The sequence below is a fragment of the Astyanax mexicanus genome, chromosome 17 (assembly GCF_023375975.1).
Source record: "Astyanax mexicanus isolate ESR-SI-001 chromosome 17, AstMex3_surface, whole genome shotgun sequence".
NCBI classification, from domain to species: domain Eukaryota; kingdom Metazoa; phylum Chordata; class Actinopteri; order Characiformes; family Acestrorhamphidae; genus Astyanax; species Astyanax mexicanus.
Genome location: NC_064424.1, coordinates 24,378,362 through 24,403,756, shown reverse-complemented (window position 1 = coordinate 24,403,756; position 25,395 = coordinate 24,378,362). Strand labels below are relative to the sequence as shown.

Below are 25,395 nucleotides of genomic sequence, written 5' to 3'. Positions count from 1 at the left end.
TTTGAATTACTTTTTAAGTAGGTGATAATATAAAAAAAAACAGTCTTACCTGGTACAAACTGTTAGTCATTCTTGTCCTTGTTTTCAATAGATTATATTTAACAAGACATATAATGAACCAATAGAAAAAAGTCCTTCATCAATTCTCAAACTTCACATGTTCTGTAACATTCCATTAGGAAATGATCTTAAGACTCTTAATTGCAGTTTGGCATAGAATATTTAACAGTTTCAACAAAACAACTCAATTTAACAGCAGCTCTCACAGGTAATCTTCTAATGGCATTTAGCCAAGAGTTATCCCCTTTTTTTTAGTCAAATGTACACTAAACAGGTTTTTTTACACAAATTATTCTCATCACTAAAAATAAGTTTCAAATTAATTTAATTCCATTAAACTTCATTACATATTTGATTATAAATTTGTTTACTTGAAAAGTTTAACCAGTGTATATTATAACATTCAGTAATCTTTTAACTAGTAAAACTAAACTCAGCTTTCCAAAAAATGTGGTTAATCACAGTTAATTAATTGGAGTGAAATTACTATTAGTTAACTTTATCCATCATTTTGTCGACCTTTTTTTTGTTCGTATCCATGTGGAACAGAGTCGTGTTGTTTATTGGGGTACTGTAGCTTTAAGTGAGCTCTCCAAGGTAAGTAGGAAGGCAGAGGGGGTTCGCGAGAACGTGCACTGTCTGCGCGCTCCCGTGCCGTGCGGTCTACTGGATCTCTTTTAAAGAAATAATTTGCAAACGGACTCTTCTGAACTAAAATCTCTGAACAGCGAAGCGCCCGGCTCTCCGCTCTGCAGGCAGGTATGTCGTTTTTACTCCGTTTTCGCTGTTTAGTTTCATAACCGCTCAGAGAGGCGAGATACAAAGGGCTTTTCTCTCCGGGAAAAATACTCGCCGGCTCGAAGTGGAGAGAGAGGCCCGGCGAGACTTCCAGCTGAAGGCGGGGGGAGAGATCCGCCTCGCCTCCCCTCGCTTTACATCTCGCTGGTTAGCCCCGTGTCCACGTTTTTATTTAATTCAGCTTATGATAGTGTGTAAATCGCCTCAACTTTACAGCGGCTTGTGTTCCGCGGAGCTGGAAACGTAAACAGCGCCGAGGCTGGCCGGCCGGTGGCCGCCGGAAGCTGCTCGCTCTGCGGTGTCTCTTAGCCCCGCTCGCCGGTGGAGGGTGCAGCCTGAGCCGCGAGCAGCAGCCGAGGACAGGCGGCGGCTCGCGGTGAGGGGGCGCTGGAAGCTAAGCTTGCCGTAACTGCCGCGAATTCAACTAAAGAAACCCCGACTAAAACGCAGCGTTTTGCTTCGGTGGAGTCGCCACGGTGTGTTTTGAGCGTTTTTAAACGTATTTTGCGCGTTTATCGCTGCGGGTCTGTTGTTTTCGTGTGTGGAGGCGACGGCGGCGGTTGTAGCCGGGCGGGGGCAGCCGATGCTAAAGGCTCGTTCGGAGACAGCCGGCCAGCAGAGCCGAGCAGCAGCGGAAGCATATATGTGTATATATACGGGTTTATCAGTGAGTTAGGTGAGATTTTGCAACTAAACTGGTTCTATTATAACTTTACACACACTCCTGAAGCAGATTAATTCAGTGTAAACATATTTAAAACGCGTTTGACACGGTTTTATTCGTGACCGGGCTACGATCCTCTGCAGAATAAGCGCTATGGAGTTAGTGTTATTATTGTGATGCTGGTTCCAGTTACTGGATTCAGAACAAAACTGGTTGGCGGGGCTTCACCGGCGCCCGCGATACACATGTCCGGCTCCTCGGAGCGCGTGGGGCACGGTGTATTAATTGGGCACGCGTGACATCACGATTCTGATGATTGTTTTACTCAAATGTCCCTTATTTCGGTCAGTGTAACGTTTAACAGTTTAATTTTCTGGCCATATCAAGTTAAATTTGAAAATAGAAAATTGGGTATAAAACTTACATCATACATTTTTTTCTAATTAGTAGCATGAAGAGGAAATTGTTTTTTTTTTTATCCAATTCATTAATTGTCTAGTTTTTCAGTTAAGCCTTTCGCAAACAGAATTTCAAGAAAAATAAAAAAGGGGAATCCTCTCTCAGTTTTCAGATTTAATACAATTGTATCCAACTTGCAAAAATATAAAAATCAGAAAGTAAAGAAAATATTTTTTCTTCTTTCCTGAAATTCAGATTGTAAGGAGCAGAGAGGAAAAAAAATAAATTGGAAAAATAGATAAAAACTACTTTCTTCTACACTCAAGTAATCAAAAGGTCAGAAAATTAAACGAATTAACATTACACTGACCTATTTTTCTCAAAATAAGAAAGCAGTTAAAGCAGCAGTCTTTAAGCTTTCTTTCTTTAAACTAAGAGAAGCAGCTACTATTCCTGAGGATCCGTGTCCTTTTCAATCTCCTTTTCATTCTTAAAACAGTGTGGTCTCGCATTTTATTAATTTATTTTTTTATCTAATTGCTCTCTACATTTTTGAGAGTTTTTGATTAACGTTATTTTACACAGAACAAAGTGAACCAAACAATAGAGAATTTAATCACAACATTAATCTGATTTAAACATACTCTTCCACATGCTCTATGTAATTGCACATCATCACCCGAGAGGTTGCTAAGTCCCCAAAATGTACAGACTTTCACTTTAATGAACCTAATATAAGCCATTTTGGGGATCCAAAAGCATACATTTGCCTAATAACAGTGACAAGGTTTGTCACAATATTGTCACAATTGGTATTGGGTTATCATGCGATTTTAAAAACGCATACAATAGTCGTAAATTGGCCGTATCATTTATTGCAATTATTTCTAGGACAATAGATTGCTATTGTGTAAGGCCAAACTATTTAATAATAACCTCTCAAAGTCTTGAGAAATAATTTCAAAATAATGACATAATCAGTGTTCTTTAGTTCACCTAGTTGTTAAAATACGGATAATCAGTGCAATTTGTACAATTTCCAACATCTGCTTAACTTTAAATTACTAAATTATGATTAAGACAATATTTATATATTTGTGCTTTCAAAAATGATCAATGATGCATTGACAGAATCAGATGAACATGTTGTATTGATAATTATCTAAAAGTATCTTTTTTGTTGTTGTCTTTTTCAGAATGTGAGGAGCCCAGAAGTGTAGCCCCCAACCCCCCCATGCCCATCCCCTTTTCTGCCCTGGTGTTCTAGAATGTTCCTGAAGACAGTTCCTCCGGTGGTGGCAGTTCACTCGGAATGGAGGTCCGGTAAAAGCTTTAGCCTCCCTCTCTGTTTTAATGACAGCGCTTCAGACAGCGACTTCGCATCCGCCAGCGGAACCCCTATCCCCCACAAAGTCCAGATGATTATTGACAGCCTCCGCAGCACACAGTCCTCCGACATGAGTGACAATGTGCAGGCCAGCGCTGGCACCCAGTCTACCCTTGACCTGGCCAGGCATGCCAGCAACAAGAGCAAGCCTCGGCAGTCAGAGGGGTCGTCGAGGTCCAGACGGATGACTACAGACAGCCCTAAGCTTCACGCAGCTGGATTGCTTTCTAGCGAGGGTTCTGACAGCGATGATTCTGTGGATAGAGGGATTGAGGAGGCCATCCAGCAGTACCTAAAGGATAAAGGGGACCCCCAGCCTAAAGAGGAGCCGCCGTTGAGTCCGTTGCAGGCTCCCAAAGTGTCCCAAATCAGAGAGTCTGTTGTGCCTGAACCTCCCAAACAGCTCACACATTCCAACAGCAATAAGGTGCTAACTGCTAGTAATCATGACCAGAAAGGTACAAAAGGAGTCCAAAATGTGTGTATCTTAAAGAAAAAGAAAAAAAAGAAGCCAAGCAAAGAAAACCCCAATAGAAAAATGGATGCAGCTAAAGCTTTGCTTACAAAAGCTCAACCTCTCTCTGGAGTAAGAAAGGCCTCCTCTTCCTGTGTGCCTGGGGTGGACAGAACCCCACCTCCTCTCCATATTAAAGAAGAAGAATCACTAGATTCCAGCAGTGATGACGGCATCGAAGAGGCCATTCAAAGATTTCAGCAGGAGCAGAAGGAACGCTATGAGGGGTCTTCACACCTGAAGGAGGAGCTGGACTCCAGCAGTGATGATGGTATTGAGGAGGCCATTCGGCATTTCCAGCAAGAAAAGCAGAAGCAGGACACACACAAACTTCACCCTAAACAAAGTCCTGTGATGGGTACACAGCACAGCAAACTGCCTGTCCTTCCCACAGATCGCCCAGATCTTCTGCCATTTAAAATCTTGCCCAAAAAGAAGAGCAGCAGCAGCAAAAAGAAAGGTGCAGCAGCTGAAAGGGAAGGAAAGTGTGCTTCACCTAAGCTACTAGCATCAGTGGGCCACTCTCTTAGCATGTCACCTGTACACAGCCTAATGGTCAGAGGAGATCCAATTTGCACAGCAAAAGCTGAAGAGCCAGTGGCCGATCAGCAGATCCACTCCACCCTCACGGTCAACACCACAGCTGAGCTGATGTGTGCTGAAGCCATTTTGGACATCTCTAAGACGGTCATGCCTGCAGCTTTCGAGCCTAACATGAGTCTTGCCAAGACCTCTGTGGTCGAGGTGCCACCTCCCTTCCCCTCTGGGCCTCCCCTGCAGACAGATGAAAAGAGTGATGAGAGCTCTGTGGACAGTGAGGATGGGATTGAGCAAGAGATCCGCAAGTTTCTGGAGCTCAAGGCGAAGATGCATGACCAGCCACAATCAGCGGCAGCAGCACCTGTCGCTTGCCCAGAAGGACCGTCAGCTCCTAAACAGAAGAAGAAAGCGGAGGACGATCAGAGCAAAGCACTGAGACTGTCACTCTCACGGAAAAGGAAACTCAAGGAAGAAGACAACAGAAGTGTTAAAAGGCAACCTGACAATGGTATCTTTAAGGAGGAGCCTCAGCCCATGCCAGTTACACAGAGTGATGGTTCTACTGATATGGTGTCACATATGTGTAGTCCAGTCCCCTCAAAACACACCAAGCCCAAACAGATCTCTCCCCTTCATGGACATCCAGAAGGATCTGTAACCAAGGACAAAGGATCTAGCAGTGGGTCTAGGATTTTCCCACATGCTCAGAGGCCTTTGCCTGGTTCAGAACAAAATTACAGCAGCGATAAGAGCAGTTCTTTGGACAGTGATGAAGATCTGGATGCAGCAATAAAAGATTTGCTTAAGACAAAGAAAAGGGTTAAGAAGAAAGTGAGAGACATGAAACTTAAAGCACGTAAGGGACTTGCAGAAACTCCTGACAAAAAACACAAACTTTTCCCTGAGCAGAAAAGCACTCTTGCCCCTAAACCCACAAAACCGTGCACTCTCAAAAGCAGCAAAGAGCAAAGACATGACTTGAAAAGTGTTAAGCCTAAAGGTCTGAAGCCGCCACATCAGAGTGGTAAAACTGTTAAGGCTCCTACACATGACACAGAAACGGACTGCAATAAAGATGCACGGAACAAGACGTTAGCTGACCTTCATCCTTGTGTCCCTGTGGATGAAGACAGCAGCTCAGTGGACAGCGACGACAGCATTGAGCAAGAGATCCGTAGGTTCCTTGCAGAGAAAGCAAAAGTGTCGACGGTGCAAGTGGCGTCTGTTAAGGAAGAGGATGCGGGAGGACTTGGGGAAGCTGGCTCTTCCATTTCTGGGATCAGAGAGAGGGAAGTTTGTGCAGATGAGCTGAAAGTGGAAGAGTCTGCTTTTTCTGGGGCTTTCCTGGAGAAGGGGGAGCGACCCCAGGAGGTGCCAGTAACACCTGCAAGCGTTCTGAGACTTCCTAATACCACTTCAGTGACCGGCGAGCGACCAGCCCAGCGTCCAACTACTTTTTGCACACCTGGAGATAATTGGAGGACTGATGGACAATTGGCAAGGACCTCAGATGAGAGGAGAAATGGCAGCTTTGATGTTGGGAATGATCGGGCATCCTTCAGTGAAGGAACCAGTTCAGACCCGTTTACCGTGAACTTAACCAGCCCACGGGATACTCAGTGCCAAGTCAAGCACCAAAACCTTTTCTTGATGAAGCCTGAGAACTGCAGTATGACTGATATTAGGGAACCCACTTCGGTGGACTTTAGAGACAAGCCGAGTGGCCTTCAGAACAGGAACAGAATCCCTCTGAAAGAGGTTATTAGTGCCGTGTGTCCCTCCCCTGCAGTGAAACCCCCCATCAGCTCCCCCTCAGAGAGTCCTGTGGTTTCAAGGGGGGACCGGTTGCCCTTGTTAACCCCTGAAAGCAGGACAGATTCATTTTACCTGCACAGTCGAATAAAGAGGCAACATTGGGACCAACCACCTCGTCTAACCCCCAGTGTCCCTCACCCTTACCCCCCTAATCTCACCCCCAACTCCAGGCACCTGTCTCCCCACCTGCCCACTAACCCCTCCCATTTGTCCTGCGCATCCCTACCCCCCGCACTGTCCCAGCCGCCGCGCATCACTGCTAGTGTGGTTCGGCTGCGGAGGGACCAGGCCGCAGTCATCCCACTCTCGCCACACAAGACCAACCACCTGCAGCTCAGAAACAGGCAGGAAGAGAGGGAGAGGGAAAGAACTAATGAAGGGAGAGAGGAGGAGGAGGAGGAGGATGAGAAGTGTATAGATGAGACAGATCTAGAGTCAGGTGAGGAGAGGAGATCAGCAGAGCAGCAGAGGATAGATAAGAGACAGCAGCAGCAACAGCGATCCAGCCAGTGAGTACAGAGAAGCGGTCTTCTCTTTCTTTTCTCTCGCTCCCTCATTTCTGTCTCTCTCATTTTTTATCTTAGAGCCAGCATATCCAGATCAACACGTTTCCTTATACCTACAGCACACTTTATTCTGCAGATCAGCAGCTCTATTAACTCGATTATTTGATAAGATTTCCACTGTATCCAGATTTACTGGTTTAAACAGAAGCTTACAGTCCACTGTGGTGTTGCAGGTGAGGTGTACCATCAGAGCTCTGGGGGTGCCTTGGTTCTATAGCCTGCGTTAGGGGATATGTTAGGGGTGGGACACACTGCAGTATGCCCAACTCCTTTCTCTTTATGAATTCTTTTGCAACTGTTTGAGGATATTTTGTACATTACGGATCTAAGGGATTGTGGTGTAGGACTTGTGAGTGTTCTACCGTTTTTCCTTCTTTTTTTTTTTTAAGTATATCTATAAATATATATGTTTGTACATTTCTGAATATATTTAAATGCACTCATGATGTCAGTAAGAGATTGATCTTGTTTTTATGATTTTTCTGGTCTGTGTTGTTGGCATCAGCTGTGATGGTCATGAATTAATCCAAGGTGGGTTTTTTGTTTGTTCATGTTTTTTTTATTTTTTTTTATATATATATCTCTTTCAGGTACATGTTGTTATTTTTTTCATTCATCGTAGTGTAAAACACAAGCGTTTGCATTGATGAGAACAAAATCAGCAGTGCTTTTCATGAAGGCAATGGTGAATAATTTGTAGAATTAAAGATGTCACCATAAAGACTACTCTTTTGAGAGCCAGAGAATTTGATATTGAAAACTCACAATGCCTTTCCGTAACGCGCACATACAACACACACACTTTTGCCTTTTCAGGAACTGAGAGTAGTTATTCTGGTGCACAAGTATCTTTAACTGAGAACTGAAATGCTCCAATGCATTCTGTGTGTCTGTCAAATCTCATTGGCATTCTAGACCCTCACACCTCCATCTCTGCATTGTGCTTAAACTTGATCTTCTTTACTAGGCTGAAGGTCCATAGGCCTTGTTTGCATGCAGCAGGCATCTCCTAGTTCCGCACAGTTTAGCACCACCCTTGCCTGGACATACCTGATTAAGTTCAGCATGCTCAGAAGCTTGATGATGGGTTCACTGAGGCAAATCAGATGAAGTTAGCACTGGGGCCAGAGAACTCTCCGAAAATGCTCCAAAGCATCTTGCAGGAAGAGTGGTTAATACATACTCAAGCACTATTTCCAAACATGGCCAACTGTTTTAAGTCTGAGTAGCTTTATATAACAGAGAATATCTTAGAATTCCTGGATTTGTAATGATACAGTTGTCTTTTAATATAGGGATGCACAATTTATTGTCACATCACAGGACATACTATGTCACATTGCTGATATTAATCACACATGCAGCACAATAACTTACTTGATACAAAATATTCAGAATTGTCTCATTTTGCATGACTACAGGTGGATTATGGCCCAATCCCAATTCCCCTTGTAACAGAGAAGGAAATTCTCCCCCTAAGAATTGGGACAACCCTTCAAGCACCCGATACAGATAAAGCTATAGCTGTGGAGCACTGAAGTTCAGCAACCTAGCTTCTGGTTAGCTAGTTAACTTTAGGGGGCAGGAGGTGCAGCAATTGATGATTATTATTTTCCGTTCTTTAGTTTCTTTGTAATGAAGACCTGAAATTAGCTTTTAATAGTTTTTTTTTTTGCTGCAGCCTCTACTGTCTTGCACCATTTAAGGTGGAACAGGATACTGGGATGAATTACAAGTTTTTTTGCTCTTGTTATGAATTTTTTTTTAACAAAGAAAATACTTAAATTTGTGAGTTTCATATACCCCTAACACCCCTCCCCTAATAAGAATCGGGACACCCAACTCCTAGGCGTGCACGCTCAAAACAGGGAGGTATGGCCAAGGGGTAGCGCCTAGGGTTGAACTGGGATTGGGCTTCTAACATTATTTATTTTACTCCTATATTGGATACACAGCATTCCTTTTACAATGAAACAGATATCTAAATAAATACCAAGACCATCACAGATTGTAGACGAAATCTAGTAAAAAGGTCCTGTATTTTATTGCAGTGTCAGTTTTTTTCCCCCAATATCGTGCAGCCCTACTTAAACAAGTGTGTACAATTGTCCTCTTACTTTAGATGAATGCGATCAGCCAAGACATGCTTGGTGTTCAAATTATAACAATAATTATTTCTTTAATTCTTTAGATTAGCACACAAGCTACAATACTAATTGTAGGGTTGAGCATTGTAGACAGCAGCTGATTTCCAACTTCTTCAATCTTCTTTTGCTTTTATAAGGTTGTTAGGCATATTTTTTTATTATCATTGGTCATAGTAAGTAGTAAGTGCCATCTAAATGAATACCTAAGTGAGGTGTGTGAGCATTTATTTACAAAAAAAGAAAAGATTAGTTGACTTAAATACTGGAGTCATTTTTCCAAACAGGAATTAAGGCTAGTTGTAGACTACATTTTCCTTTTAAAAGAAAATCTCCATTCAAATTATTGTATAGTACAAGGCAAGGCTTAATCAATTTCTGGGAAACCAAGTAATAGTAGCAACATTAGCCTGGGGAAGCCAATTTTTTTTGGACACCAAACATGCCTCTCATCAATTAGACTTGCATAAATTAGATTTCCACTAAAAATAGCGGTAGCCCAAAGTTCACATCACATATCACGATATTTAAAGAAATTTGCTTTAAATATTTAGCTAGATACATGTTTGGTAGTGACGGATCCTTAAAAATCTTTGTCTAAACGTCTTCCAGAACTGAGAATGGTGACTTTTTTTATTTAAAATATACAGTACATAGCAATTTATCTAATTACACCTGACTAAGTATGTTCTCTGTGTTAAAATGTAGATTTGGGTCTGTGTTCTTTTAGTACTTATGATGTCCCTGATATGCTTAAAAAATGATATAAACTCAATACAATAAGAAATCAATGTGGAGTCAATATTATAAAAAGCTTGTTCAACCTAGCAACCATTGTGACAGGTTATAGAAGATTCACCTAAACTAAAAGTCACATCTTTCCAATTAGAGAAACAGTGAAGGCCATTCCTATTGGAGAATTACTGTTAAGAACACTATTTTTTTTTTTTTTGCTGTAAAATAATATTCATTAAGCCTTTATGACTCATAACAATAAACTGCACAGTCATTAATAAAGACTTATTCCTACAGGTTTTTGTTAATTGTTGTGAAAATCTATGTAAACAGCCTACACAAGCACCTGTTGGAGTAGGTATTTTTTTAAGCCTGTGTAAGTTTAGTCTGTTGTCATGATGTCATCTCCCCCCAGCAAGTGCTGCTCACCGCTAACAGTAGGTCAAACAATATTTCATTGAAATTGCTGTGGAGGTTTATGTTGGTTAATATAGGTGTCCTTTACAAGAGTCTAATCTAAACCTTATATAATGATTGATATAAACTTACATTACAAGGCATTAATAAGGATATATAGCAACAACTGCTTGTCTTTATGAATGTTTACACGTTTGTGAATTGTCCTGTGAACCTACATAAATATTCATAAAGTGCCAGTTGTTTTCATACATTTTTCATAAATGCCTATATACTACTGTAGGTCTGTGTCATTTGCTCTGACAGTTTTATGTAGCACCTGTAGGAACAAGAGTTTTAAATCCATGTATGATTGTTTAATTCGGTTATCATGAATATGGCATGCATAAAGCTCCCAATACAAGTAACATAAACCTATGTCAACATTTAGGGTATTGTAAGGTTTAATCCAACTAGCATTAGCTGTCATTATCTTTTGATGGGGTGAAATTACTTTTTAACTGGCACTAAATGAACCTTTTATGAAAACGGACTTAAACATGCATCACAGTTGACTAACAAGTATTCCAGCGGATGTGTGTTAATTGTCATAAAATGCTTATGTATGCATCATACACAAGTGTACAAAGAGTATAAACCTCTCATACCAGCTGACATAAGCAAACATAGATATTTATATCATAAAGGATACATTGACCAGTGCATCTTTTATGATGACTAAGGCTTATTTGAGTAAGCCTTTATGAAGCCTCATATGTAGTAAAATTCTGCCCTCTTTTAAACTGTTCTTGACTCTCTGTACATTTTAACACCTTGTGTTCTGAAACCTCACTGGTCTGTGATCATCTTCCCTGTCGTGCCTTGTAGCAGCATATCTTCAGTGTCTGGCAAAAAGATTAATTTTACAGGAGATCGAAAAGAAAAGTTATTCTGGAGCTTTTTCAGTTGGTCTTCCCAATAAATCGTAATGTCAGAGCATTTTTAGTGCTTAAATCATCAAAACTCTCCATTTCGGACCAGTTCTATTGGTCTGTTTATTATAAATTATTTTAAGAGACATCTGCTGTATAGTCAGTCATAAATCATCATTTTGAGGCATTTCAAATCAATTCATCATTAAATCATCTTCATTGCTATTGGTCCATTCATCATTATTAAAAGAAAATTGTGCATTACTATTGGATTGTCCATTATACATACATTTTAAATCATTATCTTGTGGCCATTTCTATTGGTCCATACATCAGAAATCATACTTTTTGGAGCATTTCTTTTGGATCCATGTTCAAAGGCTTTGACACAATATTAGTACTAGAACTGTTTTAACTGAATTATGACTAAATGGAAAAGAGCAAAAATGCATTTTTTTGCTTGACAACATTGGTATTCATTAGTCCCATGGATTTCGCTCTCAGTCCCGTGGTGCACTTTTTCACTGCTCTAACACATGATTGAACTCATGAAGTATTTATTACGTTCTTCAGGAGCTCTTGAGAACCACTGCATTAGCCTGAAGGCCCTGAAGGCACTTCTTGTTTCAGAAGCTTGAAGCATATCTCAAGCTTGTATGAAATACAGTCGAAGAAGTCGTGGGGGTGGTAAACAAACTGTGCGGGTAGTCACACTCAGTATTTTGTGGACTGAGTTTTTCTCAAAGCCGCTGTTCCGCTACAATTACCTTCATTTCTCTTTTTTTTGTATCTTTTTATTGGAGTTTGTGTAAATATTTTTTTTATTATTATTACTGAAAGTTGTTGAGATCCACACGAGAGGAACCGTTATCTTCAGGTTTCTCTCAAGTGGAACCTTTTGTTCTTTTCCTTGTTTCTCTTTGTGTTTTTCTCTTTCTTATTTTGTTATGGACTCTTTGTATTCCTTTACACATTGTCATTACCGAGTTGTACAAATATACCCACATATGCATATATATTTTCTAACTGATTCTGAGTCGTTCAGATGATTGACCAGCATGCAGAACGAAAGCCTGCTCACATCCTCTTACTTCAGCTGTTTACAGACTCTTCTAGAGACTCAAATCTCCAAACTCTCAGACCTAAATTTGCATCCACCATTCTCTCTCTCTCACTCTGCTCTCTGACCTTCTCCCCCCATCTGTTTCTATAGTTCCTTCTGTTTGATTTGTCTAAATCAGTTTCCTGCGTGAGAAGAACGTTATTTATTTCGGTTTCGCCGATGTGAAGGAGAGACTGGCGTCTCGCTGTCGAGCTGGGCTGTGCCAGTTTTCACTGTTTTTCAGAAAATGGAGCTTTTTCCCTCTCCCCTGGTTCATTCAGAGACCAGATCCTCTCTGTATCATTAAACAATCCGTAATAAAGAGTGACACCTGCCTCTGTGGTCTGACTGATTTTACATGCTCAATGCTCAGTTTATTTTTCTCCATTCATCCATCTGTACACCCACATGGACAGGGTCCTGCATAGGGACCATCAGACATTTTGTATTTTATTGTGTTTGACACGTTTTGCAATAATGTGTCATTTTATTTTTATTTTATAATTTAGTGTTGGTATTTAAACTCTACCATTAGTTAGCAGTGTTGTGCTGTGTCTTCAGATCCCACTGTTCTGGTCACATAAAAAGTACACTTTTATTCAGATTTTATAAATATGATGTTTTTTTATGTTATATACTTTGTTTTATCAAAAAATTTAATTTGCTTACAGTATCACAATATATCATCATCATTAATACAGTACCTATCAATCATTTGGACACACCTCTTCTGATTCAATGTGTTTTCATTCTTTTTATAATTTTATACATTGCAAATTTAATATGGAAGACTATATTACAGCTATTCAGGAACACATGTTGAATTATTGTTAAACCAGCGAGAAAATATAGATTAAGTTTTATACTGTAGATTCTTTTAAGTGGACACATTTAGCTTTGAGGACAGGTCTGCACACTTTTGATATTTTCTTAGTGGCTTTATGAGGTAGATTTACCTGGAAGAGTTTTCTCGGCCTTTAATAGGATAAATTAAATAAAGAAATGAAGATAAAAAAAACAACATTGACTGAGAAGGTATGTCCAAACTTTGACTGGTACTCTGTGTGTGTGTGTGTGTGTGTATATATATATATATATATATATATATATATATCGCTTGATCAGTTTCTCTGGTTTTGCTATTTAGGTAGATGTTTGAGTAAAATGAATATTGTTGTTTTATTCTATAAACTACATACAACATTTCTCCCAAATTCCAAATATAAATATTGTCATTTATAGCATTTATTTGCAGAAATTTAGAAATGGCTGGCATAACAAAAAGATGCAGAGCTTTCAGACCTCAAATAATGCATAGAAAACAAGTTCATATTCATATAGTTTTAAGAGTTCAGAAATCAATATTTGGTGGATTAATCCTGATTATTTTTTATGTATCTTAGCATAAAAAAAAATGAAACTGTTCTTATTTTGCATTTGCTTAATTCTTTCTGGACTCATCCGAATGGGAATTTTAGACCAAAACTGGTATTGCCTTTAAACCACTACTTTTGTACTTTTGTTGAATGTTCTTTTGGGGAAACAGATTCTGTGCTGAGTTTTCTTTATTTACTTTGTAGAGAGGAACATTGGAACAGTAAATTGGGAGAACTGAATGCAGAGCATTCTAGAATAATGTAAAATGGTGCTGTCTGGCAGAGGATAACAGAGCATCCCAGCCACCACTGCCACACTCTGCAACAGCTTTATCCTCCAGGCAGTTAGACTCCTCAACACACAAAGACATAACAAAACACACACACGCAGACAACCACACATTTCTACTGATCCCCCCAGTCTGTACTTACTCTCGTTCTGTCAGCAATATTTTCTGCTATATAATTTTGGTTTATACCTCAATGACTGCAGTGTTCACATAGTGTATGCTATAAGATGAAATTGAGTATGGAGTAGCATGATGCATATCTCTACACCTTATCCTTATCTTATCCTTGTTAACACAGTGTCCTGCCTGTTATTATATTATCTGTATTTAATTGATTTATTTATTACAGTGTTTTAGTTTCAGGTTTGCACAGTTTGTTTGCATTTATGTTGTGTATATTGTATTGTTTGTTTCACAATGCACTGTTTTGGTCTAGTTATACTCTGATGAAACGAAAATGAAAGCCTCTTGACTTGTCTTGACTTGAACTATTTTAAAACTGTAGTAGATGTAAGATTTTAGGACATTGTGAATGGAAGAGAACAATCCAGCGCAGTATGAATTGGAGAACTGGGTCAGTGTGGTCTCAGGTTAAGTGTGTGTGTATTGTGGGGGTCAGTGTCCAGGACAGTTAGGTGATTCACACCTAGGTCTGCTGCTCTGTTAATGAGCAGGTGTAGCGGGAGTGTTTTGGGAGGGAAATGACTGAAAGAAGAGTCTGTGTTAGAAAGACAAGAGTGACAATCTTCTCTGGAGGCTTTTTTTCCTCAATGCAGGAGCTGTTCTGCTCTCCTCCCACTGGATTTAACCACAGCTTGATTTACACAGATCTTCACAGGTGTTCAGTGTTCAGTCATAGCCAGGCTGAATCTGTGTGGGAAAAGAAAAGACAGTCAGGATGTTTTAGTGTTTTAGGTCTGTAAAACTAGAGCTCAAGCTGAATTTGACTGAAGCTCCTCCACTCACAAACCCAGTAGTGACCTCACAGTGTTTTTGTATATGTGTGTGTTTGTGTGTGTGTTGCACCAGTAGGGTCTTCTCAACCTCTATTGATCCAGGTGAGATGCTCAGCCCCTACATCGCCCTGGATACAGACCAGAGGAGAGAGAAATTCAAACACATTCGACAGGTATACATATATACACACACACACACACACACACACAAATCCAGTCTCTCTGAAAATCTGACTCCTCTGGTGATGGTCCACCTGAAAGTTAACACTTCTTATGAATTCAGTATCCTAATGCATAATTCATGCATTTATAACACAATATGGCATATATAATACCTTATAAGCTCCTACAATAACTCTTATACTGTATACTCATATCTACATACCTAACATGTTACAAAATGCAAGTATGTCTACATAAAGACAGGTGTTTAATGCATTACATGTTACCATGTACAATGATATTATGAACAGATATAAGACATTATGAACACACTCTTTATGAAGTTATATATTTGTGTTGTATTAAATGTCATATATGTCGTCGTTAGTACATACAGTGAGGAAAATAAGCATTTGAACACCTTGGGACTTTGCAAGTTATCCCACTTAGAAATCATCGAGGGGTCTGCATTTTTTTTTATCTTAGGTGCATGTCCACTGTGAGACACATAATCTATTTTTTTTAATAATTTATTTGTGTGTTACTGCTGCAAATAAGTATTTGAACACGTGCCAATCAGCAAAAATTCTGGCCCTCAAAGACCTGTTCGTCCGCCTCTAAAAAGTTCACCTCCACTCCAGTTATTATTCTAAATTAGAATGACTTGTTTGAGGTTGTTAGCTGCATAAAGACACTTTTAAAGACCCCCCCTTCACAAGGCTGGAAAGAGCTATGGGCCAATTGCCAAGCAGCTTGGTCAAAAAAGATCAACTGTTCAAGCAATTTTTAGAAAATGGAAGAGCATGGATTAACATGACTGTTAATCTCCCTTGGTCTGAGGCCCAGAACTACACAAGAGGAGCTGGCCTATGACCTGAAGAGAGCTGGCACCACTGTTTCCAATGTTACTGTGAGTAATACACTAAGGAAGCATAGCAAGGTTCTGGAGTGGTCTAGCCAGTCTCCAGACCTAAACCCTATAGAAATTCTGGCTAATACAGAATACAGAAACCTGGCTAATCTGGAGAAGATCTGTGTGGAAGAATGGGCCATAATCCCTGCTGCAGTATGTGCAAACCTTGTGAAAAATTACAGGAAACGTTTGACCTCTGTAATAATGCACCAAATATTAACATTCATTTTCACAGGTGTTCAAATACTTGTTTTCAGCAGTAACACAAAAATAAATTATTTGTATTTTTTTTTTATTATTATATCTCTCACAGTGGACATGCACCTAAGATGAAAAAGACCCCTCCATGATTTCTAAGTGGGTAAACTTGCAAAGTGCAAGGTTTTCAATTACTTATTTTCCTCACTGTATGAGCTATAATAAAAGATTTTGACAATCATGGTGAAGTATTATATGTGCCATAAACACTGTACTGACTTGATGCAACACAGTGGACCAACACCAGCAGATGACATGTCTCTCCAAACAATCACTGATCATCAGTAAATTGATTACAAATTTCATTTGTAAATCAAGGGAGCAGAGTCTGTAGGAAGAGTGGAGAGACACACAGTCCAAGCTGCTTCAGGTCTAGTGTGAAGTTTCCACCAATCAGTGATGGTTTGGAGAGACATGTCATCTGCTGGTGTTGATCCACTGTGTTATATCAAGTCCGAAGTCAGTGCAGTCTTGTTTTCACACAAAATCTTACAGCACTTCATGATTCCCTCTGCTGACGACTTTTATGAAGATGCAGATTTTATTTTCCAGCAGGACTTGGCACACTGCCCACACTGCCAAAAGTACCAATTGGTTTTAACATTCAAATTTTCTGAGACACTGTTTTTTGGGTTTTCATTGGCTGTAAGCCATAATCAACAATAACATAATTTAAATTGAATTAACTGAATAGAGGGTGACATTCTACAATGGTATGAATTGAAATGGGGAACATTTCTGAATTATTTGAAGTGAGGGAGACTTTTTTTAAGAACAGTGAAATGTGGAAGTAGTTCTAGGTCTTCTTGTTCTCAGTTTAAGTGTGTGCGTGTCTGTTAGTTACAGGATCAACGAGCAAAGAAGGCAGTAAAAAGGAAGCTGCAGTTTGTGTTTAGTTCACCCAGGTGAACCTTGCTGGTGCGCAGGTGAGCCACTTCCACAGCCCTCATCTTACGTTTCATTTAAAGAAACAGATTAGCATAAATTATTTTAAAAACCTGATTGACATTCGACGTGAGATTCATCAGTTGATCAGACAATGCATGCTTGGCAAGTGCTTCTGTAGTTTACAATAGGGGATGCTAGGCTTGACTAGATTTGACTGTGGCTATCAGAAAACAGAAATTATACTTAAGATGAGATATAGACACTGGTGTACTGATCTTTGTAACTCCAGTAACCGCAGTACACCAGTGCCTATATCTCATGTTATAGCACCTCTTGTGTATTAATCCTTCAATGCTTACTGATAATAATGCTCATCACTATATCACTGTGTTTTAGGAGATGAGAAACTCCAGGAGTAACACCAGCACATGTTCAGTTTAATGTGCAATGTATGCTGTTTGCTGCTGTTTGAGTGTGTTTGTAGTTATAATGTTCAGAGAATTAACTTTTCAGTTTTAAAAAGTACATTTTTACAGTAAGTAACTTCAAAAATAATTGCTGTCAAAGCAAAACCATGCAATTTTCTATTTCTAATATAAAAAATATTCCCATTCTAGAGAAAACAGTTCCTCTGTCCATATTTAGACATTTAGTGTTACATAAAATGTTAGTTCTATCTAAACAGCTGCTGTTAACTATAAAACTGTTGAAGTAAGTAAGTTCATATTCATTATGTGTTGTTATATTTCCATTATGACCTTTCGGAACTGTTCATGTTTTAAGTGACATGTAGTGAGGGAAAAAAAAAGCAAAAAAAGAATATATATATATATATATATATATATATATATATATATATATATATATATATACACACACACACACACACACTACCGGTCAAAAGATTTAGAACACCCCTATTTTTTATTTTTGCAATGATTTTAGTACTGCCCGTCACCTGTCAGACCTTTAACTCTTCTCTTTACTACTGAAACTGATACTGAGTGCTGTGTGTAAGTGTGTAAATCGTGCAGTAGAGAGTGCAGTAACACAATCTGTTCCAGTACTTCTTCGCTACAGGCAAAGACTTTTTAAATTTAATTTTTTTTTTTACATCCATTTCTAAAAGCTCAGTTTATTTCCATTGCTACTTACCAGCTGTAAGCTGTTAACCAATGAATTGTTTGCTCAAAATTTGCCCCTTTTTTTAAACAATATGTAATATTTTTTTACAATATACGTGCTATTAAAATACTTATTATAAAATGATAATATATATATATATATATATATATATATATATATATATATATATATATATATATATATTTTTTTTTTTTTTTTTTTTTTTTTAACAATACTATTTTTATAGTATTCATTTCTTTTTCATTTTATAGTATTTCATTTGTTTCCATTAAAATCCCTGGCCGTTTACTGCAACAGTTTGTATACTGGATATTGTACCATTTCCAGCTTGAAAGGCACAAATAGTAATATATAAAAAAGAAATAAAAAGAAAAAAATGGGGCTGTTATAATTTTTTTGACCCGTAATGTAAGTATTTTTTACGTCCTGACTCCGGTACCTAAATAAAGCTTGTTGTTTTTGAATGATTCCTCGTGTGTGTGTGGTTCTTGTAGTCCAACTTGCTCCGCGTCACCAGTTTAAATCAGAAGAGAAGAGGCTGTTAATGAACTACATTACCCATAAGTCTAGGGTTTAACATTGGGAGGAAGGAGACGAGTGGAGCGGGGAGCATGGCTGCGAGGATACTGGGGAAAGGTGAAATGTTGTATATGGATTTGTTTCTGTGTATAAATGAGTTTAATAAGCCGAGATAAATGCTCTAGACTCGTTTTATAAAGTGGATTAGAAAGCGAACGAAGAGGCTGCACTGTTTAAATACAGCTTTATAAATACCGTTACTACGAGCCGCTGAGAAATCTGATAGTAACGCTGATATTCAGTAGATTGTGATTTAAATAGTTTTACTACAGTAATTCTAATCTCTTTGGTTGTTGCATATCATGAAGCATAAGTTATATATTATTATAGTAGTAGTAGTAGTAGTAGTAGTAGTAGTAGTACTATAACTATAACGCTAATAAATTACACAGCAAAATACCCTGAATCTTAGCAAGTGAAATTATATAAATTATACATTATTATACATAAAAATAATACATTTTGTCTTAGTAAATGTTGTTAATGTAAGATTGCTTTGTGTATTTTAGAAATAATGATCTTAGTCATTCTTACTAAAACTTGTCATCTTATTTTAAGTAGTTTTACGTAGATATCGCCAGTCAAGTGTTTCTGAATCTTGTGTTGTGTAATAATAAAAAGGAATCTTACTAAGAACATTTTGCTTACCTAATTTGCAAACAGTATACATTGACGACATATTTTTGTCTAGTTTTTGCCTGTGGATTTTTTTGCAGTATATACTTATTTTTATTGTGGTGCTGTGTAAAAGTTGTAAGACAGTGATATCTAAAATGTACATTATATTTAAAATGTGTTTTAAAAATAAATGCATTTAGGAATGCACCGATATTGGAATTCTGGGCCGTTACATATCTGCAGATATCTGTGATATACATGTTTAAAATTTACAGACAGACAACCCAACCAAGTATAACGTTAGAAACAAATACAACATTAATATATCTTGCATGTAAACTTTCATATAGCTTTTAACCCACTGTACACAAACAATACAATGAAAGGTTTCTCCTAAAAAAATATATATATATATATATATATTTTTTTTTTTGGTTTTACATTTATTTAGCTAACTGATCCTCCAAAAGACTGTTAACAACTTTAACCATAACTGGTTAAAATAAAAAAATACATTTATTTAAACTAATGAAAAAAAAAACAAGTGTCTGGCTATACAGATACCATTGTGCATCCCTACAAATAAACAGTACATTGTTTTGTATGTAGTGTTATCCTAGCAAAAGTAATTGTTTTTTATCCCCTTAACTTCTTCACAATATCATCACCTTACAACCACAAACTTAAATGGATTTTATTGAGTGATAGACCAACACAAAGTAGCACAACTGTGAAGTGGAACGAAAATGATACATGGTTTAAAAAATGATCAAATAAAAATCTGAAAAGTGTGAAAGCATAAATATTTATCTCCCTATATCAATTCTTTGTAGGGCCATCTTTTACTGCAATTACAGCTGCAAGTTTTGGGGGTTTGTCTCTACCAGCCTTGCGCATTCCAGGATTGCTTTGTATTTAGCTCTATCCATCTTCCCATCTCAACTCTGATCTCATCTGTTCTCTGGTCTCATCTGACCCAACACCTTCTTCAACATGTTTGCTGTGTCCCCTAAATGGCTTGTGGCAAACTGCAAACAACACTTATGTCTTTCTTTCAACAATGATTTTCTTCTTGCCACTCTTTTACAAAGGCCTGATTTCTGGACGGAACGACTTGTAGTTGTCTTGTGAACAGATTCTCCCACCTGAGTTGTGGATTTCTGCAGCTCCTTCAGAGTGACCATAGGCCTTTTGGCTGCTTTTGTGACCAGTTATATCCTTGTTTGATCTGACAGTTTGAGTAGATGGACATGTCTTGGTAGGTTTGTCGTTGTAGAATAATTTTTCAGTTTTTGGATGATTGATTAAACAGTGCTCCTTGGGATGCTTAAAACTTGGGATATGTTTTTATAACCTAACCCTGCTTTAAACTTCTCCACAACTTTATCTCTGATCTTTCTGGTGAGTTCCTTGGTCTTCATGATGCTGTTTGTTTACTAGTGTGAGGTCGACACAGAACAGCTGTATTTATACTAAGACTAAATTAAACACAGCTGGACGCTTAACTAATTAAGTGCCTTGTGAATGAAATTGACTGCACTGTATTTTATTTTAGGGTTTTTAGAGTAAAGAATGAATACTTTTGCAATTTACACTTTTTTTTTTTGTAAAATGTTGCTACTTTGTGTTGGTCGATCACCTAAAATTTCAATAAAAACATTGGGATGGCTGGATTTATATTATTTAGGTGTTATTGTATTATTTGCACAGCCCACTTCCATCCTGTTTGCTTTACTTCTGTCTCTCATATTCAGCATTCTCTTGTTTTTGTTTTAACATATCAGTGGTTCACAGTCTCCGCAGCCCTGGAGTGGCTGGAGCTGCGCACTCGTGCAGTCGCCATTCATTCGCTAGTGCTGCTTCTGCTGCAGCTGCCAAACCCGCAGCTGCTCTGCGCAGCGACGATGCAGGTTACATTTTTATGAAGTTTTTATATTTAATAGCATCAATATAAAATGTTTTCTAATATTTGATTGTGTGTATGTGTACAGCTCTGGGGTAAAATAAGAGACCACTGATTTTGCTGTTTATAGGTATATATTTGAGGGAAATGGACATTGTGGTTTTATTCTATAAATCACTGACAAATACAAATATTGTCATTCATAGAATTTATGTGCAGAAAATGAGAAATTGACAAAAAAATGAAAAAGGTACAGTGCTTTCAAACCTATGAAATGTAATCAAGAGGAAGATAGATGGTCACAAGCCACCAAACCAAGCTAAACTGCTTGAATTTTTGCACCAGTAGTGCCATAAAGTTATCCAAAAGCAGTGTGTAAGACTGGTGGAGGAGTACATGCCAAGAAACAAGAAAATCTGGGTTATTATACCAATTATTGATTCTGAACTCTTCCTTAGATATACATTTAGTATTGTTGTTTTTTATAAATATGAACTTGCTGCATCTTTTTCATTGTTTTGACCATTTCTCATTTTCTGTAAATAAATGCTCTAAATTACAATATTTTTATTTGGAATTTGGGAGAAATGTCGTTAATAGTTTATATATTAAAAAAACATCAATGTTCGTTTTACTTAAACATATACCTATAAACAGTTAAATTAGAGAAACTGATTATTTTAAAGTGGTCTCTTAAATTTTTTCAGAGCTGTATAGTCTAAATGAAAACACAGCAGTTGGATATGTAATTAATGTGTGCTGACTCTTATGCCTTGCATCTGCTGTTGTGTCTGGTGTTTGTGTCTGAGTGCAGGAATGGATGAAAAGATCCTGAAGATTCCTCTGACACAGCCAGACTTCTTCAACCTGTCCGAGCTGTTCACCATGAAGGACCTGTTTGAGGCCCGGGTTCACCTCGGACATAAGAAAGGCTGCAGGCACAGGTGGGCATTGATGTTTATTTTGTTAAAACATACTTATTTAGTTGTTTATCTGTTTTTCTTTCAGTACTAATTATTCTATGTATACGCTAGTTATTCAGGATCTTATTTAAAAAAACAAATTAAAAAAAAGTAATTTCTCAGTGCGTACTAATTACATGGTTCCTACAAATTATTCAGTGAGTAGTAGAGCCTAGGGCCCAAAAACAATCCAGCCCGACCCGGCCAAGCCTGTGCACATTCTGCCTGACTCAACCCACCCCATAAACTGTCAGTATGAGTCGGATTTAAACCCGTCATTTTTTTTTTTTTTTTAGTAAGTAGAGCGTTTTTGACCTGTTTGAATAAGCGAAATCTTTTAAGAATTATGTTAATTAACATTGCAACACTAAAGAAGCACTGACCTATTATTTAAGAAAAATGTTCAGATCTAAGATTAAAACACAAACAATGTGAACAATGCAAACAATGATCCACAAGCCTAAACATCGGTAAGTTATGCTACAAGAAAGATGTCTAAATGACTTTCCTCTAATCTCATAATTTAACATGGAATATTATATTAAGAATATAAAACTCTTTCTAAACAAACAAACTTTTTATATTGAGCTTATAGCCTACATTCAAAAACACAAAAAACAGCAAAAAGGCTTTTTTTCACTGACGTCCACTTAGAAACGCATCCTGTCCAAATAGAGCTTGTGTAGGCCAGAGCTGCGTGATTATAACGTTCTAACTTGTGCAACCTTTTTTAAAACACAGTTTGATTTGTTACTCTGCTATATTGTGGTTATCACGCAATAGCTTTATATAAAATAAAAATTACATTAAAAAAACAGAAGCCTACATCTGGTGGGACGTGGCGGTGGGAAATCCCGACCCGGCCCAATTTCCGAGTACCTACTAATAACTTAATATCTACTACTTATTAAGTCCTTTCTATGACTTGGTGATTAAATTGTGATTTTAAAATGGCACGTTCTGTGACTGTGGATAAAACCTGTACATTGTTCGAGGAGGTATTTTAGCCCTTTCTTTCTTGCAGAATTGTGTTGTCTCTATCATATTCGTTAGACTCTACGAGTGTACATCTGTTGTTAATTCGATCCATAGCATCCGAGAGCCACTTCAAAAGGCGGATTTTGTTTTTCTTAAGCCATTCTGTTGTGGGCTTGTTTTACTGTTTAGGGTCATTGTCCTGTTGCAGCACCCAACTTATGCAGAGTTTCAGCTCACATACAGATACTTTCGCATTATCCTGTCGAACAGGGGTCACTAATAGGCGGATCGCGGTCCAGGTCTGGACCCAGACGTTGTCCAATGCGGACCCAAACCGATTAACCTACCAATAAAACTATCCAAACCTACTGAGAAGGATTTAATACTGACAGTGTTCATTTTAAGCAGCGGAACTTTTCTTGTGTTTACGGATTACGTGCTTTGCGGCGCAGTAAATGCACAGACCAATCGAAATGGGATGTGGCCGGAAAAAAACGCCTTTATAAAGAGAGAGGGAGCCCAAGAACTGGCGGAAAAACGAGAACGGGCGGAAACTAAAGACACGCCGAGCGCGACAGAGACGGGAGGAATGTACACAAAATCTGGCCAGAGAGGCATTTTATTATTATTATATATAATTTTCATCATAATTCAAACAATCTCACGGGTCAGATGCAGTGCCTTTGTTATGCTTATGTCCTTAATGAACACATTTTTATATATATATATACATACAGTATATTTGTCGATACTTTTGACTTCAGGCAGAAAATGCACGGGCTCGGCCAGTTAGGGCTGGATTTTTTGGGCCCGATCTAAGCTCTGCTACTTACTGAAAAATTTGCAGGAATCGAGTAATTAGTAGGCATTGAAAAATTACTATTTAAGTAAGATCCTGAATAAATAGTGTATACATAGAATAATTAGTACTGATAATAATAGGAGATGATAATTAGTTCAATTCTCCGTAAGCATTTAACAGGTGTTCATTATTTAAAACATACAAATTTAGTTGTATACCTGTTTAACTTTCAGTACTAATTATTCTATGTATACACTATTTATTCAGGATCTTATTTAAATAGTAATTTCTCAGTGCCTACTAATTACTTGGTTCTTGCAAATTATTCAGTCGTGAAGTGGACACAGTAAATAGAAGGTACTGAATAATTATTACTAAATGATATTACTTAGTGAATAATTTGTAGGAACCCAGGAATAATGACTATTAGTAGATTTTGAAAGGGTTCACATACTTTTTCTTGCCTCTGTATCTAGAGTGTGATTAGAGTAATGAAATAAACTCATGTCTGGTTTTCTTTACCACTCCTGTGAAAAATTCTGATTATCTCTCTATAGTACTTTGTTTCACACACATCCAAAATTTTTTCATCATTTTTCTCGCTCTCTCCTCTTGCTAGGTTGATGGAGCCGTATCTGTTTGGCAGCCGCCTTGACGTGGACATCATTGACCTGGATCAGACTATGGACCATCTGCAGAGGGCGCTGAACTTCACAGCGCATGTGGCGTACCGTGGGGGCATTGTGCTCTTTGTGAGCCGAAGGCGGCAGTTCGCTCACCTGGTGGAGAGGACTGCGCAGGGGTGTGGCGAGTACGCGCACACCCGCTACTGGCAGGGCGGCCTGCTCACCAACGCCCCCGTGCAGTACGGCGCGGGAGTGCGCCTGCCCGACCTCATCATCTTCCTGTCCACACTTAACAACGTCTTCCAGACGCACGTAGGTCTCCGAGATGCGGCCAAAATGAACATCCCCACCATCGGGGTTGTGGACTCCAACTGCAACCCGAGCTTAGTTACGTACCCAGTGCCTGGCAACGACGACACCCCAATCTCCATGGAACTGTACTGCCGGCTGTTTAAGATGACTATCAACAGGGCGAAGGGCAAGAGAAAACAGATGGAGCTGATTAAGGGGATTTGAACGGGTGGTGCAGGGGGTTGATCAATTATAAACCATTTGTTGTTACATCTGAAATTCCAGCTCAGAGTCCGAACCACAGATTGTTTTTGTTATATTAAAAATAGAATATCTTACTATAATATGTAATGCAGTATACGTGGATCTAATAAGTCCATAAAATAAATCATCAGAAGGTGGGTTCTTATGCTCCATTTCATTTGAACTTGGGTGTTAAAATTTCCAAGTTCCAAATAAAAAAATCTGAACTTGAACCCAGAGGTCAAAATCCAAGATGGCTGCACCACACACCAGCAGTGGTACAAGCAGTATTAAAAAACAGTTTATCATTTCTTACCACTATTTGTTTCTCATTAAATCAGTTGTGCACCCA

The 25,395-nt window shown here is 38.4% G+C and overlaps 2 protein-coding genes across 5 annotated transcripts; both read left to right on the top strand.

The window, feature by feature from the left end:
* Positions 1–669: 669 nt before the first annotated feature.
* On the top strand, positions 670–17,682 carry ppp1r26 (protein phosphatase 1, regulatory subunit 26). 4 transcript variants are annotated; one of them, XM_049466386.1, is made up of 5 exons: positions 670–819; positions 3,118–6,686; positions 14,751–14,847; positions 16,854–16,933; positions 17,292–17,682. In XM_049466386.1, exons 2-4 carry the CDS (start codon positions 3,190–3,192, stop codon positions 16,914–16,916), a joined length of 3,657 nt encoding a protein of 1,218 aa, XP_049322343.1. In that variant the 5' UTR covers positions 670–819; positions 3,118–3,189; the 3' UTR covers positions 16,917–16,933; positions 17,292–17,682. The 4 variants fall into 4 exon arrangements, with proteins under 4 accessions (XP_049322343.1, XP_022532180.2, XP_022532181.2 ...); XM_022676459.2 differs by having other exon boundaries at positions 16,848–16,933; XM_022676460.2 differs by having other exon boundaries at positions 14,748–14,847.
* An 870-nt stretch (positions 17,683–18,552) lies between these two features.
* mrps2 (mitochondrial ribosomal protein S2) lies at positions 18,553–25,395 on the top strand. Its single transcript, XM_022676461.2, has 4 exons — positions 18,553–18,677; positions 21,023–21,148; positions 21,956–22,085; positions 24,503–25,395. Exons 1-4 carry the CDS (start codon positions 18,653–18,655, stop codon positions 25,023–25,025), a joined length of 804 nt encoding a protein of 267 aa, XP_022532182.2. The 5' UTR covers positions 18,553–18,652; the 3' UTR covers positions 25,026–25,395.

What these genes read in the sequence shown, in the direction of transcription:
- ppp1r26 (XM_022676458.2), top strand. Translation starts at nt 3,190, where the DNA reads ATGTTCCTGAAGACAGTTCCTCCGGTGGTGGCAGTTCACTCGGAATGG. An exon ending in CAGCAACAGCGATCCAGCCA is followed by an intron (nt 6,687 to 14,747) that starts GTGAGTACAGAG and finishes GTGTTGCACCAG; the next exon opens with TAGGGTCTTCTCAACCTCTA. An exon ending in AATTCAAACACATTCGACAG is followed by an intron (nt 14,848 to 16,847) that starts GTATACATATAT and finishes CGTGTCTGTTAG; the next exon opens with TTACAGGATCAACGAGCAAA.
- mrps2 (XM_022676461.2), top strand. Translation starts at nt 18,653, where the DNA reads ATGGCTGCGAGGATACTGGGGAAAG. An exon ending in TGCGAGGATACTGGGGAAAG is followed by an intron (nt 18,678 to 21,022) that starts GTGAAATGTTGT and finishes TTAACATATCAG; the next exon opens with TGGTTCACAGTCTCCGCAGC. An exon ending in AAGAAAGGCTGCAGGCACAG is followed by an intron (nt 22,086 to 24,502) that starts GTGGGCATTGAT and finishes TCCTCTTGCTAG; the next exon opens with GTTGATGGAGCCGTATCTGT.